This window comes from Mustela erminea, chromosome 6 (assembly GCF_009829155.1).
Source record: "Mustela erminea isolate mMusErm1 chromosome 6, mMusErm1.Pri, whole genome shotgun sequence".
NCBI classification, from domain to species: domain Eukaryota; kingdom Metazoa; phylum Chordata; class Mammalia; order Carnivora; family Mustelidae; genus Mustela; species Mustela erminea.
This window is the reverse complement of record NC_045619.1, coordinates 140,471,106-140,488,499: the sequence shown is the minus strand read 5'-3', so window position 1 is coordinate 140,488,499 and position 17,394 is coordinate 140,471,106. Positions and strand designations below refer to the sequence as shown.

The window sequence follows — 17,394 nt, the reverse complement described above, 5'->3', positions numbered from 1 at the left end:
TCCCCTCTGCCTCCCGTCGCATCCCTGCACACCTGCGTGTGCACTCTCTCAAATAATACATCTTTAAAAGGAAACTCGAAAGATAGTACATTTATAGCAGTGTACTTAGATTTATTAAAAAGGAATCCATTCAAACCTTGTTGTTCAAGGGTCAACTGCAGTGTTTTCTGTACAACGTAATTTTAAAATATTTACCAACAATTGTGTGATATTTTTATTGATACCTTTGGGACTAAATTTTTTGGTGGCAACAGCTGGTACCTTTTTTTTTTAACTCTTAAAAGGTTGAAACACTTTCTGTTGTTCAATTAGCAGGTAGTTACAAGGCTTTTTTTGGTACTTGCCTCCTAGCTGTTCCCTTCCGTGTGAGAAGCAAAGCGAAGCACCTTGTAAGAGAGATGAGCCATCATAAGAGACTTACAGGGAGTTGAAAATCAGGTGACGGATTCTTTAGTGGAGCTTCCTCTGTCTGCTCAGTAAAGATGATTTTTCCAGTGGTGCTAAGACTTGGGTATTTAGGAATAGTCAAGTGAAGTCTGGAAGTTGGTTCTTTATGAATATATATAGTCCCTTCTCTGCAGTGCAATCGCAGTTTCATCTACATTACCTTGTGGGAGCTGTGTTGTCTTCTATAAATTGAATTCTCTGCTTTCTAGTGCGGCGAGCTACCTTCTTCAGCCTTCACCTGCCCCAGCAGTCAGGAAAGATTATGGAGAACTTTTTCCTTTAGTTAAGTCATGCCTTGTTTTTATAAAATTAATACTTTGACATTCTTCTTCACCTGACAGGCTTATATGTATAGTTGGACGCTTAGAAAAATCCTATTCTTCCATTTATCTGAGATCTTTTAACTCATGCTTTGTTTAAAAAAAAAAAATCTTTTAATGAAATACCCCAAATTTATATTTTCTTCTCTATTGCTAAAGTTACCCCCTCCCTGTGAAAACAAAAGAAGTCAAAGGAGAAGCTATTGCTGATAAATATTGGAGCCCGTACCCCTTAAAACACGCTATGTTTTCTACATAAGGTGCTGACGTGCTGGCTGCACACTTTGTACAGACAACCCAATTGGATCGGAAAAACCAAGACGCTCACATTTCTAATGATGCTCCAGTGGCAACGAATGCTAAGAGGGCAAGGAAACCAGAGAAATCTCCAGTCAAAACTGTTCCAAGGCCTAAGCCTCCCGTGAAGAAATCTCCACAAAAGCAGAGGGTAAACCTAGTAAAAGGCAATCAGAATCCCAGAATCAGGAAGCAGCCACAACCTGGTAAGAAACACTCTTCCTTCAACTTAAACACCGCAATGCGGACTAATTGAGATCGCAAGATAGTGTATTGACATAATCTAAGAACAGCTGAAATTTACCAACAGTTCCTGCTATTTCCTTGAGTTCGGAAGCTAAATGGGCTAAGTAGGTGGGCTTCCTGTTGTAAATAAATCTGTTACAAGCAGGTTCAGGCCTTCACAAAATAGAACCTGCTTTTTGGCTTGCATAAAGCCTGAATGTGAGTGGTCAGGGTAGAGAGGCTTTCTTATAACTAAATGCACACAGGCAGTAGCTGACAATATTTTTCTGGGCCATAATCAGTTAAAAAAGTAGAAGGTGTTGAGTTTATGTGTCCAAAGGGAGTTAGAGATTATTGAAGACACTCAGTGATCCAGAACCCTGTGTTTGGTTTTAAAAGGCATTAGATTAATTTTAAAAGCAGTTTTACTTTCCTAGTTTTGCTTCAGTGAATAATAAAGTTTTAGTTGTATGAATAAATGCCCGACTGCTCCAGTTCCGTATTTTCAACTGCCAGACAGAAAGCCCCGCTGTCCCCGTAGACTTCACCTCCCACGCAGATGCACGTGGCGTCCCTGTCCTATCTCCCCGACATCTGTGTGGCCGTGCAGCGTGTTGCTTCCAGCCTGCGGCGTCTCTAACTCTACTTCATCTTCCGTATTGAGGCCTGCTGGGTGCATGTGTGTGGTTTTTCTTGTTTTAACAAAATGTAATGTCCTTATACCTTTGTATACCTATCAATTTTCTAATTGTGCTTTCTCCCTCACCTATTTTTAGTTTAAAAAAAAAAAAACTCATGGTTAGTGGGAATTTAGAAAACATTGTTTTGCTGGTTTGGGTATTAAGGATAACTGTGTTTTTTTCTGTATCTTTCATATTGTTTTATGACAGAAGGATTTTTTGTGCGTTTTGTTTGGTTTTCGATGAGTGACAGTTTTTTTTAAGAGCTTGTCCTGTGATTTGAAAACCCAATGATTGCGGTTTTGAGACACACACCTACCAAATGCTAACTCCACTCGTCTCTTGGGCGGTTCATAAGGAGGCCTTGCCCACACCTCCCCTCCTCCCTCCTGCTGTTTCTCGCTCGCCCGGCCACATACTCTGCACTTCCCCTCAGGCGTCGTCCGATTTCTGCTCTGTGCACCACATTCTGCACAGCGAGGCCCTCCGGAGGCCTTTCCCGATTTTCTGATCTTCCCTCAGCTCTCTGTTTCTTTCGTTCCTTCTGGGTTTTTGAGAACACTGTGGAACCGAGTCCATACTCCTCCCTAATCATTTGATGTGTCTTGGTCCTGTCTTTCCAGTGGAATTTGTAATTTGATTTCAAATGAAATTGTAAACATTATGAATGAATTTACAAACATTATGAGCATAGATACACATATAAATGCCTGTGTGCTTAGCCGTATCATTCGAATTATTTGTACCAAATTGGTACAAATATTTGTAGATATTTGTAGACTCATGGATCCATGGGAGGAATGCAGTTGGGTATTGGCAGAAAGGTGCGCCCAGAAAATGAAAAGTTTTTAAAATATGTGTTCCGAATGAGGCTGGTTTGTATTATAAACGTCTATATTTATTGGGCAGCCACATTCCGAGTTAAAATGTTAAGATTGCCACCTTTTAAATATATTAATTTTTCTTTTATTTCTTAGTCACCTGTACTAATCTGTTTAATCATTTCTGATACTTCAAGTACAGAATTTAGAGAAAGTTCATTTTTGATACTGAAACGAATGGTTTTCTGCCCCTTTTAAAGTTTTCAGCATAGCTTTTCTTTATTGAACTCTGAATTTTTTATATATTTTATTTGGTGTTGTCTTGTATTTTTTAATAGAGATGATCAGTATTCTGTTTTTAACTGATTGAGAAGTCAGTAATTCAGTGATTGACCTGAGACATATATTTGTTAAAATGAAGCCTTTTTCTTCAGTGTGCTGTTCTTTATATCAGGCTTTCCTCATACATGATACCCGTAGGAGAGCCGTAAGATCAACGACAGTGGAATGTAGTGAGTGGGAATAAGCGCATCAGATCACAAAATGGATTTTATGTTTCCAGTAGATCCATGGGGCTGGTGAGGTGATTCTCTGCTTTGGGTCATTCTTTTCTACGTAATCCCGTTGAGTTTTGCTGTTTTACATAAGCGGACAGTGGTTGATTACTTTTATCCTTCCCACCACACGCACACACCTTCTCATTCTGCTTGATGACCGCACAGGCCAGGGTTTTCTCTTTAAATGGATTCGTCATTGGTCTTTGCAGGCAGGTTAATAATTCATTTCAGACTTGCTGCCGATGTTATAAAGAAGAACACAGTTGGCTTTTCTGTTCGTGCACGTGCTGCAGGGAATCGATGCCAAGTGTTGTTGTGAACTTTGTCCTTCATGATAGCAGCGTCTCAGGAGGCCGGACTGACTTCCTGAGAATGCAAGTAGGCCACGGTAGAAGGCTGGCTTTCTGCTCAGAGGCAGGTGGGTGGATTGGATCCCCTGCGGGAAGGAGAATTCTCGACAGACAAAGAGATTCGCTCTTTGCAGACAGGAGAGGAAATATCTTCAGGACAGAAATTCGTTTTAGGTGATGAAATCAGTGATTCTGAATGAATGATCCTACGACTCTTCTGATTTTTTTATTTGTGTCATTACATGCTCTAATGAAACATCAGTGTGGTGAAAAGTTGTTTCTAGGTTGAACTTAGGTGATTTCTCTAACAAAGCACTTGTTAAGGGGCACAATTTCTGAAAGCGTGTTAACGTACGATATTATCCAGTTCAAACTTAGAAATTCTTATGTTCTCATTACACTGTAAGCTCTCTAAGGACAGGCCTCTTGTTTTTTATTCTTTTTTCCCCCCTCTGTATATTTCTCTAGCTGAGCAGTGTACCTTGTATGTAGTTCAGCACCTGCCTTTCTGAAGGTGATTTCTTCTTAAATCAATATGCACAGTTCTTAAGATTTGTTCCCATGGTAAATACATTACATTAGAACTGGTAGTTGGAACAAACCTGTCTGATAGTAAAATCTCAACATATAATCTGTGTAACCTGTCCAGAGGTTCTTGAATATATTGACTTAACCCTGATTTTCGCTAAGCCATAGTAATAATATAGTGGAGAAAGTATATGGCCATCAAATGTTAAATGTCTTTTCCTTTTATACTGAAGCAAAAGGAGAAGCTGGTTCACAGCTTCCATCAGAAATCTCGTCGGTTGGCCGGGAGGATGTTATTAGCACCGAGACAGCTCCGACGGAAGACAGCTCGGTGGCTCCGAGAGATCTGCCTGAGAACTCCATGGTCACCTGTGACTCCCAAGCCCTGAATATGCTAGCTGACCTAGCACTGAGAGCCGCTACATCTGCCACGCCTCCGTCTGAACCCAGACACTTGCCCTGTTCCTCTGAATCACCGCAAAATGATGCTTTGCTTTCTAAAGAACATTCTGTACGTGGTACATCTGACCATGAATATCACAGAGGAGTTAAAAATCAAAAATGTGGACTGTTACCTAAGCCTGCCTCTCAGAAAAAGAGTAGTCCGGCGTCCGACTGTCCCGTCAGCCAAGAGGAGGAGAGCTTGGCTCCCGCCAGTCCAGCCCCCGTGGCAGTCCCATCAGCCCTTCCCGAGGAGACACTGGAAACCCATGATGCAAGCCAAAGCTCTTTTGTTGCCGTGGAACATTCCTATGCCCTGCTCCTTGCGGAGCATTCGAAGAGATATCTACAGCAGAGAGGGATCCCCAGCCCCGCTTTCGCCAAGAACGGCCCCAAAGGCCCTGAAGCGGGAACCCCCGTGGGGAAAGTGATGCCGTTCCGGCACCAGCAGAGCACCTCCCCGCTGCAGAAGCTGTGCGAGGACCCGGCGCTCAAGCGCAGGGGTAGGCTGCTGTCCTCCAGCCTGAGGGACTCCCGTTGCTCTCATACCGTGTTCAGCTGTGACGGCTCCTATAAGGTCACTTTCAAATGTGACACAGAATATGTATTCAGCTTGGACAGCAAATATACCAACAACCCCCTGGAGAAGACTGTCATCAGAGCACTGCATGGGTGAGTAGGGGGACGCTCCATGAAGTGGACGTGACGTTGGTGTTGAGATGAGCACAGTGGGGAGGAGCCCTCGCGTCAGACGTTGGGGAAAGAGAAGTACTGTAGTGACTCCGGTAACTTATTGGTATCAGGCAGGCGTGGCTACTGACAACCGAGAAAATGACGCTGTTTTTGCCGCTGTCGGTGGTCCCATGGAGACCTTTTGCAAGCTGACATGGGCCCTGTGAACAGTTTTCTATTTTGAGATGTTCCTACATAAGCCTTTGTGGTCTTTGAATTACAGTATTTAAGTGAGATCTTAATGTAAAATCGTGAGATAGAGAAATAATGCTTTACAGACTGAATTCTGGAAGAAACATTTCAAGATTTACTTCTGGTTTGTTAAGCTGGTCAGGTTGTTCTGAGTGAGCAGGTTTACATAGGGTTGTTCTATAAAGCCTTCAGGGGGCGAGGCAGGGACAGCAGAGGGACTGGAAGCACGGGCTTTGGAATGTGGGCTGACGCGGGGCTTAGCGTAGGTTCTCCCACTCACCTGGCTTCTGTGACCTGGAAGAGGTTCCTGTGCTTCTCGATGCAGCTTATCTAGGGACCTCACTGAGGTGCAGATTGTGACTCAAGTCTGTTTGGGACAGGGCCTGTGAGTCTGCATTTCTAACATTTCCAGGGGATGCCAGTGGAGGATGGGTGTCCGCGGGGAACCCTTTGAGTACGGACGGGTTAGTAATAGCTACAGGTCAGGCTGCTGTGTGCCTGAGGGTTTTGCGTGGTGACTGGCACCTGTTAGTAAGTGCTAGTCGTCACTGTTCACAAGGAGCCTCGCGGCTGGGAATGGCACTCGGTTACCTCTCTGTGGAGTGTTCCCGAGGAGCGACTAAGTCGTATCAGACTCCTCTCCGCGCACTGGTTACCAGCTCGCACTCACGGGAGCACACACTTACTGTTCCCATCTACTTGGGGTCCTTCCTTAACCTTCATCCTGCTTAACTGAAGCCCAGCTCTGCGACCCTCTGACTCTTCTCGTGGGCGCTCTCTGCTAACAATTTCCCCGGGCCAGTGGCCAGAGACGCTTTCTCGCTGTGTGGTTTCAGGAGATTTTCCAGGACTATCATGTGAAAATAGTGTAGTTCTGCTGAATTGCCTATAGAGATATTTTAATTTTTAGACTTTCCAGTTATGAGAAGAGACACACAGAAATAGAAAAGAAATGATTTGGCCAGGCTTGCCAGAAATGAGGATTTGGGTGGTTGCTGGAGCCATGCTTCACATAATAGGTATATTGTGTCCAGACAGGGCTAGAGTGGAGTAAAAGAAAAATCCTAGACGAGGACCCTGGAGCCTGTGCTCCATTCGTAGCTCTGCTGCGTAAGGGTTTTATGATCTAAAAGAAGTTACCTTTCAAAGCTCTGATTTCCAGTTCCCTCTTCTGCCTCTGTTAAGTGAGGGAATTAGATTCACTGTCATTATTTGTTACATTAACCTCATTTTTATCTTATTCATTATTTCATGTCCCTGTATTTTTAATATAAAAATGAGCACCTTTAAAACTAAGATTAAAATCACCGGTTTCAGTGATTTTTTTGCATGTTTTCTCTTTAAAATCTCAGGCCCTGGAACACTGACTTGCCGGATAATGTGGAAGAGGTGAAGCTTTTACTGCACACGTGGGTAGCTCTGTTCTACGGCAATCAAAACAAAGTCCTCCGGTCATCCCGAAAAGTGGTAGAACACAGCAACCCAGCAAAATACGTGTCTATAAATAGCACATTAGAATCTTTTGAATTCAGTGAAATCGAGGAGTCCTCCAGCGTGGAAAGATATTCTGTAGACCCTCTGTTGGAGACCAGCAAAACTCCCAGAGGTCGCGCTGCCGACGTTTCCTTCCCGGACGCGGACTCCTTGCTTCCCTTCATGGAACCACCGCCCGCAGGAGGCTTGGAGTTCTGGGTACAGAATGAACAGAAAGACACGTTTGCCAGAGAAGGGCATCCAGATCCCCCAGGAAGCCAGAATTTCATTTATTCTTGTCATAACGAGGTAAGTAAAACCCAACACTCTACGTGCTCACATTTTTTAAGAAATTTCTTTTTTCTCCTTGATGTAAAATCACATTCAAAACATATCATTGGTTTCTTTTAGGAAGGTGTATTCTCTATATCTATGTAAAGGATAAATAATACCAAAAACTTAGTTTCCATAAATATTGCTCTGGATTGTCTGCAGGTGGAGATTTTCTCCATCCTGACTGAAGAAGCAGACGTAGAAACAAACCATGGAAGTCACATGGGTGTGGGGCCAGCCATAATGGTATCACTTCTTAGCTGTATAATTTGGGACAAATTACTTGTTCTCTCTGAGCATACTGTCTTATCCTTTAAAAGAAGTTAAATAATACCTGTTGTTACTTAGAATAGTTTTTTTGTTTGTTTTTTGTTTGAGAGAGTAGGAGCAGGGCGGGGGGTGCAGGGAGAGAGGGAGAAGCAGGCTCCCTACTGAGCAGGGAGCCTAACACAGGGCTTGATACCAGGACCGTGACATCGTGACACCATAATGTGAGCCAAAGGCAGACGCTTCACCGACTGCGCCACTCAGACACCGTAGAATAGTTTTTAAGGATCAAATGCAATAATAAATATTAGAAGTCTTTGATAAACCTCAAACTGAAATGGAATATTTAAAAATTATTTGTGAAAACAAATGCTGGAACAGAAAGTACAATGTCAGGCTCCCCTAGGTCTGTCAGTAACTATTTATAAATATGGAAAATATATTTTGTTTCCTCCATTGTTCTCAGCTAATGTTCAGCAGCAGCAGATCATCACATTTTAACTGGAACAGATATAAAAGAGTTGTATCAAAAGTCTGTAAGGAAATGGACTGACAAAACATGGGCCTCTTTAAGGTCTCAGTGTCCCTCTCTTCCAGAATATTTTTGCCGTGGTTTGAGCCCTGCAGTGCCTGGTTTAACATTGAGTCGACAGCATTTCTGTCCTTGGGATTACTTGGGGAATTGCGGGTCCAGGGGCAAGCCTCAGAGAGCCATGCTTGTCTGTATGGAAATGAAAGGAGTGGCGTGCTGCGCGCCACACACTGGTCTGCGCCTTCTGCTCACGTGAGCTCAGTCTCACACAGCCTGATGCAAAAGGACCGCGCCCCTTTCTCACAGATCAAGGAGACTAAGTCTGCTGCTCTCTCTCCCTGCCCCTTCCTCCGCTTGTGCTCGCTCTCTGAAATGAATAAGTAAATATATCTTTTTTAAAAAAGAATCTTGGGGCGCCTGGGTGGCTCAGTGGGTTAAGCTTCTGCCTTCGGCTCAGGTCATGATCCCAGGGTCCTGGGATTGAGCCCCAGGTCAGGCTACCTGCTCTGTGGGGAGCCTGCTTCCTGCTCTTTCTCTGCCTGCTTGTGATCTCTCTTTCTCTCTCTCTCTCTGTCAAATAAATAAATAAATAAATAAATAAATAAAATCTTTTAAAAAAATAAAAGAATCTCTACCTTAGAATAAGAAAATAAAGTTTAGAAGATTGTTTACTACCCGATAAAGTATTTTTTGTTGTTTTAATCTGTAATTAGCTATCATCATTACTAATTCTAAAAATGGTGTTTTTGCAAATGTGAAACCAAGAATTAAGAAGTAGAAAGAGCATTAAAATTCATTTCTGTGGCATATACTTGAGTTTTTTCCCATCATCTCCTTGGCTGCTACGCCTGTACTTGAAGGGCGTGTGCACAGGCACTACCCCCTGCACCTTCCCCACATGGGCGCACTAGGTGTGTCAAACACCCCAGCACCACAGGCGTGAGAAACCGTTGACATGTTGCTCATAGTCATGTGTTTGATTTTGTGTGTGAATAAAAAGAACCAAATAAAATAAAAAGTTCTTTATGTTTAAACACATTATACTTCACCAATAGTTAAAAAAAGGAAGTATTGAGGCACCTGGATGCCTCAGTGGGTTGAGCCTCTGGCTTCAGCTCAGGTCATGATCTCAGGGTCCTGGGATTGAGCCCTGCATTGGGTTCTCTGCTCAACAGGGAGTCCGCTTCCTCCTCTCTCTCTGCCTGCCTCTCTGCCTCCTTGTGATCTTTGTCAAATAAATAAGTAAAATCTTTTTAAATAGTGTCCGTACACACACAGGAAGCTGGTGACAATTTGCATTTCACTAAATCTGCAGGCACAGTGGGATTGGCAGCCATGTTGTGACTGAAGGGTCACGGGAAGGTTTCAGAATGACTCTTACCATCAAGACTTTCCCGTGCTTTGTGTCTGGTCAGTCAGTTCCTCTTAAAAATGGAGTCTTCGCTCTACCCTGCCATGGATGTGGGTCAGTGCCTTTCTGTAAGACAGAAGGTCTTTTTAACAGACTTTGAAGCCCAGGTCTTGACTTTCAGCATGATCGCCTGAAGGTGTGGCAGGAAATCTGTGACCAATAATGTTCCAAAAATTACAGGTATATGGACAGTGATGATCAGTCCATTTTACCATATTCTGGACAAGACCATGCTTCAGCCTTAAAACAGACCCATTTCGATGAGGTCATCGGAATGCCCAGAGATTTTCTGCTGATGTTTAACCTAAATCCTTCCTGCAGTCCTTTTGGTTCAGTTCGGCAATGCAGGCTGCATTGTTTTCTGTTGTTCTGTTGAGTAGGAGGCACTAAAACGAGACCTGACCTCCAGTTACAAGCAAAGAAGAAGGCTAAAGAGTAGATCTTTATTTACCAGAACAGAGGTTGACCACTCGGAAGAACTGCCGATCAGTCCTACTTCATACAAGGGATCCTAATTTACCTTTCCTCATGGGAAAGTTCCAGATGGCAGTGTATTTTATTCTGATTGAAAGCTGGTGTTTAAGTTGTTCTTGGCTTTAAAAACTATCTTTTAATCTTAAAAAGAAGCACTTAAAACTGAGTCCTTTTTTCTCTAGTACTGCATTTCTGCATCAGGCAGTGAGGTTAGCAAACAGGCTGCACTTTCAGGTCTTTGTATTGTCATTGGTCTGGCCGCTTTTCTTCCCAAAAGGCAATTAAAAAAAAAAAAAGGAAGGCTATGCAGTTGAAGGTTTGAAGCTCTCATTTGTGTGTATATTTATTTAGAGAAAAATTCCTATTTGGGGCTGTTGTAAGTATCTAAAAAAAGAGCAGTTTGCTTGATTTCTACCCTGTGATAGTCTTTAAAATTAGAAGATTCGAAAGAACAAACTGACACTGATTCTCGTCCACTCTGTTCTTCTCCACACGTAAACGTGAAAAAGAGTCTGTTTGACTCTTGATTTTTCTTTTTGTCATTTCAGATCATTGGGGAAGCAGCTGAACGAGGCCCATCAGATAAGCTGGAGACTTCCGGTCTTGTTCTTGCTAGTATTGGAAGTACCCAAGCTAATGGACCTGCCATTCCCGGCGCAGACAAAACCTTTGAGCCACTTGATAGCACAGGAGCGACTTACAACGATACTGTCACACAGACCACATTCAGCAGGACTTACGATGGGCTCGGCGATCCGCTGGTGATCTGTCAGAAATCTGCATACGGTGCCCTTGACAGCGCGGGGGATGTCTTCCACACAGCGTCGCAAATAGAACCCAGTGCTCTCCAGGGCCTCATCCGGCAGAGCAGCCCCCTGAGCGGAGACTGTCAGCCTGCCCTGGAGAGGAAGGGTGATCCAGAGTATGTGATGATTAATCTGGAACCAGTTACCTTCACTTTTGAAAAAAATACCTACGTCCCAGTACAGACAGACGTCCCAGTGCAGACGGACGTTGTAAATACAGGCCGCGAACCGACAGCCTTTCATCCGGAGTGGATTACACCGGTGTCACCTACGGGGAGTCTGAGGCATCCTGCATCTGCTTTTGAAAAGGCACAAACACAGGGCCTTAGGGACGGTCCCTCTCCCACAGTGTCCAAGCAGAAAGGTACTAAGTACCTTTGCGCCGCCTCACTCAGCGAAGAGGTACCTGCGGAAGAAATGTGTTCGCTGCGAAAAGGGATTCCGGTTCCATCCGGCAGCTTGGTGGTGGCGGAGGCGTTGTCGTCCTTTGAAGGTTCTAATTATCCGGCACCCGGAGAAGAGACGAAGCCCTCTCAAGAGCTTTTCCTGCACACCCCGAGCCTCCTTGGCATATCTGCGGAAGAGATCATAGAGCCGTCCCAGGTGAAAGACGCGGTCTCGCCAGCCGCCTCTGCCGCCCTGGGACACGGTTCCGTGCGTGACCGCGCTCCGCCGGCGGGTGGCGCCGCAGTCGGCTCCTCGGAGCCCGTGCGGGACGGGCGCGGGCTGAAGAGTGAGCAGAGGAACTTTGAGTCCTTTCCTACCGCTTGTACCAAACAAACCGGCCTCTCAGGGAGCAGAGAGGAGGCCAGCCTGGAGTTCTCAGAGGAGGATTCCGACATCGACCTCACTCTGATATCGCCGCCCACCAGCCCCAGAGAAGGGGCGCCGGCGGGGGGACCGGGGGAGGCCCCCGGGGCAAGTTTGGAACTTCAGGACGCGACTGAAGAGATCATTGAGCCAGAAGAGGTGACTCTCCTAGAAGACCCAGAGGTAGATTCTGCGAATTATACCTCCATGTTCCCTACGATGCCTGAGAAGTCGTTAGAGAGTAAGGAGAGGAAAGGTGACAGTTTACAAACTGTTACCTTAATACTTTCTAAAGAAACTTGCGCCCTTGAGATCGCAGAGGAAGTGAATGTCACCTCAGACTTTCCTTTTGCTTCTTTAATTGAAGAAGTGTCACCAGCTTCCAGTCCTGACCGCCAGGATCCGGTCGAAGCAGCACATCCACCTCAGGCCTTGTCTCTGTGTGGTCTGCAGCTGGCCACACTGGGTGAGGGAAATGACAGATTCTCCCGGATGGGGTCTGTAAACTTGGCCTTGACGGAGAAAGAACATTCTTTTGTTGGTCCTACTTATCCGGTGGAACAAGATAACTTAGGTGGAGTACAACAGCTGCAGATCTGTGCCGAGATGCCTGTCGTAGGAAGTCAGCATCCAGAAAGAAGAGACGGCTGTCTGACCCTGCCTGGTGAGCTAACTGAGGAGATTGGCCCAGGGGAGCATGGCGAGGGCTTCTCTGTCTCAGAAAAGCTGCCGTTCCGTGCTCCGGAGCTGGGCCAGCCTGCCGTGACTGCCAGATACGGAGAGGATGTCAAGCTTTCTCTAGAACAACTGGTGCCATCAGGAAACCCACTGCAGCCAGTTAGCATCCAAAACAGGAATTTCAGTTCTCTTGTCTTGGAGACCAATGAGCCTCCATGGAGTCCTACAAAGATGATTGAAAATAAGTCTTTGGCAGACACATTTGTTTCTACAACTGCTCCAAGTGGTACAGTGAATGTGGCACTAAAAGAGCAGACCAGCCCTGAAAGTATCGGGAATCATCTCTTCAGCGGTGGTGTGAAGACAGATGAAGGCCTTTACCTGCAGGCTCGGTCCTTGAGCTCTTGCTCAGCTGGCGGGGCTGATACACAGACGCGTGGGCACTCAGAGAGCCCCAGACTGGCTTTTCCCTCAGATGGGGCTGCCTTACCCCGCTGTCCCAGACCCATGGACACAGAGACCGGGGTCCAGACACAGGAAATCTCAGTGGTCAAAATGGCCAGTTTGCTTAAGAATAGTGATGCTGAGGCCAGGTTCCATGAAGAAGTCACAGATCTGGGAGGTGTTGACTCCCAGTCAAGCACCACATCTCCGGAAGACAAACCAGACACAGTTCATGTGCGGCAAGATCGGGCAGTGTGTGAAACAAAAGATCTGCTGGACGCTGGGCTTTTCCCCATGTGTGTACCTGCGGATTCATACCATAAAACAGCCATCACTGGTGAAAATACCAGTAGAGAGCCTTGTGCTTCCGTTGTTCCCCCGACTTGTGCCCCTCTTAGTTGTGGAGTCTCTGAAGAGCAGACAGCAAGTCAGGCCTCTGGTGAGGGGCTCAGAGCCGAGGAGGACTCGGGGACCGTGGGTAGAGACGTGCATGTCAGTGTGAATTCTGAGATCCAGTATGAGCCGCTTTCTGGAGAGTCTGATCAGGACTCTTGCGGGGGCTGTAGAAATCCCAAATCAGAGGTAGAGAGTTCCTGCCCTTTGAGGTGTAGTCAAACCAAGAAAGAAGAAGATACTTCGAAAGATGATTATGACTCTTTCCCGAGCCTGAATAACAGTGATAATGAAGAGTGGGGCTACTCTCCCCCTGCCCCAGGGCTGGAGACGGGCACTGCTCCCAGACACTGGCTCGTTGGGTTCAAGAAAGAAGACAGGTATGTGCCCCCGTATATCCAGATCCGAGACCTCCACGGCATCCCCAGGACTTACGCTAATTTCACCGTAACGAAAGAGCTGACAGATACCACGAGAACTTTGCACAGCCTGAGGCGGCACCCCAATTTCACTGCGAAGTGTGGCTTGCTCAGCTCCTGGACAAACACCTGGCAGGTGGCCGATGACCTCACCCAGAACACTTTGGATCTGGAGTATCTGCGTTTCGCACATAAGCTAAAACAAACGGTGAAGAAGGGAGATTCTCAGCCTTCTGCCTCCTCCACCAGCGTCTTTGCAAAGGAGGCCCCTCTCCAGACGGCTGCTGGAGCTTTCCCTCTGACAAGAGTCCCCGAGTCCCCGGCTCTGCAGCTCGCGTCCCGGAGCCGGAGTCCCCTTGTGGTCACGGTGGTGCACTCGGGCGCCCGGCCGCCGAGCCCGCGCGGGAGAGGCCACGCGCCCGGCAGATGGGACGCTTCTTCCTCGCGGAGCGAGAGCGGCGGCCCCGGGAGAAATCCGCGGGCGGATTCCGAGACAAACCAGGCGGCTTCATTCCACCTCAACAGGCTGAGGTACAGCACCGGTTTCAGAGAATCCCGGAAAGATATTTCACTTATCCTCCGCGAATACGCCGAATTCACCAAGGCGGTGGCGAGCAGCAAGCCGGCGCTTTGCCCGGACAGGGAGCGCGGCGGGGCCCCCGGGGCGGCCGCCCCTCGCGAGCCGCGCGCCGCCTTCCCGCGGGCGGCCTCCTACGAGGACCTGGTCACGGACCTGTGCGCCAGCCTGCACGTCAGACTGATGAGCGTGGTCAAGGAGGCCTGTCGGAGCCCCTGCCTCTTCTACCTCGTGGAGACCGAGGACCCGTCGTTCTCTGTGAGAGCAAAGGTACGGTGCCCGCCGCCGTCCGCCGCGGTCTCCGAGCTCATGGGGCAGCGTGCTTGGCTCCAGAGAAGTGACAGGAAGGGGCCTCGGGGTCTGACGGCCCCGTCTTCACCCGCGCGCTGGCTGCTCCGCCGCGGAGGTCACGGGCCCCACGTTGGCCCGTGCCCGCGTCACCTGTGCTTGTCGTGTGTCTCTGTTTTCCTTGTGATCTTTGCTGCCCTGGACAGCGTGGAAGAGTGTAGGCCAGTGACGGGAGGTTGGCTTCGGTTCATGGGCATCTCCTGTTGCCGCGGGATTTATGCATTTTGGGTGAAAACAGCCACGTCCGCTGTTCTCCTCAGGGCGTCGTAGGAGGCGGCACAGGCCGCTGACTCGTCCCATCGCAGTGTAGTCGTGTCCTTTGTGTGAAGATGGTTTCTGCCAGGTTCCTCCGCCTCCAGTGTAAAGTTCATAAATAACTTTACATTAATTAACTTATTATTATAAAGGAATTATTCATAATATATTAATGATATAATATAAACTTATGTATTATTCATAATTATTAATGATTATTTTCGGGTGGGGAGGTAGACTAGGATATATAAAAATACCCTATTCTTTTTTTTTTTTTTAAGATTTTATTTATTTATTTGACAGATCACAAGTAGACAGAGAGGCAGGTAGAAAGAGGAGGAAGCAGGCTCCCCACCGAGCAGAGAGCCCCTGGGATCATGACCTGAGCTGAAGGCAGAGGCTTTAACCCACTGAGCCACCCAGGCGCCCCATAAATACCCTATTCTTTTCAGACTTCCCCCCGCCCCCGGGTTAATATCCATTGACGATTCTTGCCTAAAGCAGCTGCTAATATGGTGGGGGGTCGAATTCCATCTTCCTCGCACGTTTATTAGTGGGCGGTGTCCAGGGAAGAGCTTTCCCGTCTCCCCCACTTGCTTGTTTATACCCCGTGGACCCGCGCTCCATGTTCGTTTACTGGGAGTTACCGTTTAGGCCCTGTGTGTGTTCATCGCCAGTGTCACAGGTGTCGCAGGTGTGCTCCCTAACCCCGCCTCCCAGCCTTCCCCGCCGGCGACCAGGAGTGTGTTCCCTGCAGCCCAGAGTCTGTTAGCTGGTTTGTTTCTTTTTTCTCCTTTCCGTGTTTGTTTTGTTTCTTAAACCCACATACGAGTGAGATCCTGAGCTGCTTCTCCTAGGACGGATTTGCTTCACTCAGCGTAATACCCTCAGGCTCCCCCGCGTCAGGACCGTGACCAGATTTCATGGCAGAGTCGTACCCCGTGTGCACGTGTGTCCACACACCTGCTCACCCGTCCCACTGCTTTGTAATTTGGCTGTTGGAGATAATGGTGCAGTAAACATAGGGTGCGCGTGTCCCTTTGATTTAGTGGTTTTGTGTTCTGTAGGTTAATGCCCAGTAGTGAGATTGCTGGATCGGAGGGCAGTCCTAGCTCGAACTTTCTACGGAACCTCCTTACTGTCTTCCAGAGTGGCTGCTCCACCGTTTGCGTTCCCACCGCAGGGCACGAGGACTCCCCTTTCTCCACATCCTCGCCAGCACTTTTTTCTTGTGGGGTTGTTTTCTAAGGTTTTTATTATTAATTTCATTAATCTCAACACCCAGTATGGGGTTCAGACTCACAACCCCAAGGTCAAGAGTTGCACAGTCCTCCTGCTGAGCCAGCCAGTCACCCCTCTTGTGTTGTTGAGTTCAAGCCATTCTGACGTGTGTGAGGTGGTATCTCCTTGTCATTCTGATTTGCCTTTCCCTGCTGGTGGGTGATGTTGAGCATCTTTTCATGGGTCTGCTGGCTCTTTGTATGTCTTTGGGGAAATTATTGTTTATACTTTATGACCATTTTATACTTGGATTATTTGTTTTATTAGAGCGTTGAGTTTGATAATTTCTTTATATATTTTGGATACTAACCCTTTGTCAGAGATGTCATTTGCAAGTATTTTCTCCCATTGAGTAGGTTGCCTTTTAGTTTTGTTGATTGTTTCTTTCATTGTCCAGAAGCTTTTTATCTTGAGGTAGTCAAAATAGTTTGTTTTTGCTTTTGTTTCCCGTGACTCAGGAGATGTGTCTATGAAGTTGTTATGACTAATGTGAAAAAGGTTACTGCCTGTGCTTGCTTCTAGGTTTTCTTTTTCTCTTTTTTCTCACATTTAGGTCTCACATTTAGGTCTTTAATCCATTTGGAATATGTTTTCGTGTGTGGTGTAAGAAAGTGGTCCGGTTCATTCTTCTGCATGTGGCTATCCAGTTTTCCCAGCACTATTTGTTGAAGAGACTTTTTCCCACTAAATATTCTTTCCTGCTTCATCGAAGATTGATTGATAATATAGTTGTAGGTTTATTTCTGGGTTTTCTATTCTATTCCATTGATCTGTGTGTCTGTTTTTGTGCCAGTGCTCTTGTTTTAATCACTGCTGTTTTGTAATATAACTTGAAATCTGGAATTTTGATGCCTCCAGCTTTGTTTTTCCTTTTCAAGATCGCTTTTGGCTGTTCCGGGTCTTCTGTGGCTCCATGGTTCTTGGTTGGAGTTCTGGGAGCAATGCGGTTGGTATTTTGATAAGGATTGAATTAAATGTGTAGATGGCTTTAGGTCGTATGGACATTTTAACAGTATTTGTTTGGGTCCTTCACTGTTTATGGTAATGCCAGATTGCCCCAGACCCAGCCATTGGGAGCCCTTCACAGGGACTTCTGTGTCCTTCTGGCAAGTCCCCATCATTGTTTGGATCTTCATCCTTTCTTCCTTTGTGGTACGGCTCCATGTTCAGATCGCCCTCCTGCCTGCCTTGCCCCAGCCTTAACGTCTGCCACTTCCCTACGGAGTGTGGATTCTTTTACGGGAGGAGCAGCACCCGGAGTCAGTAGCTGGGCCCTGGGGGAACCGCGTGGCACCGGGTGTCA

General features: G+C 46.7%; 1 protein-coding gene across 8 annotated transcripts in view; it reads left to right on the top strand.

The window, feature by feature from the left end:
- Positions 1-17,394, top strand: part of TASOR2 (transcription activation suppressor family member 2) — a 76,855-nt gene that overhangs the window by 50,831 nt on the left and 8,630 nt on the right. For 6 of the 8 annotated variants that reach the window (XM_032349839.1, XM_032349841.1, XM_032349836.1 and 3 more), the window contains 4 exons: positions 1,028-1,270; positions 4,459-5,338; positions 6,943-7,372; positions 10,629-14,477. In XM_032349839.1, coding sequence (XP_032205730.1) covers positions 1,028-1,270; positions 4,459-5,338; positions 6,943-7,372; positions 10,629-14,477 — 5,402 coding nt within the window. The remainder of the gene's footprint in view (positions 1-1,027; positions 1,271-4,458; positions 5,339-6,942; positions 7,373-10,628; positions 14,478-17,394) is intronic. The other 2 variants (XM_032349838.1, XM_032349843.1) reach the window with 1 other exon arrangement.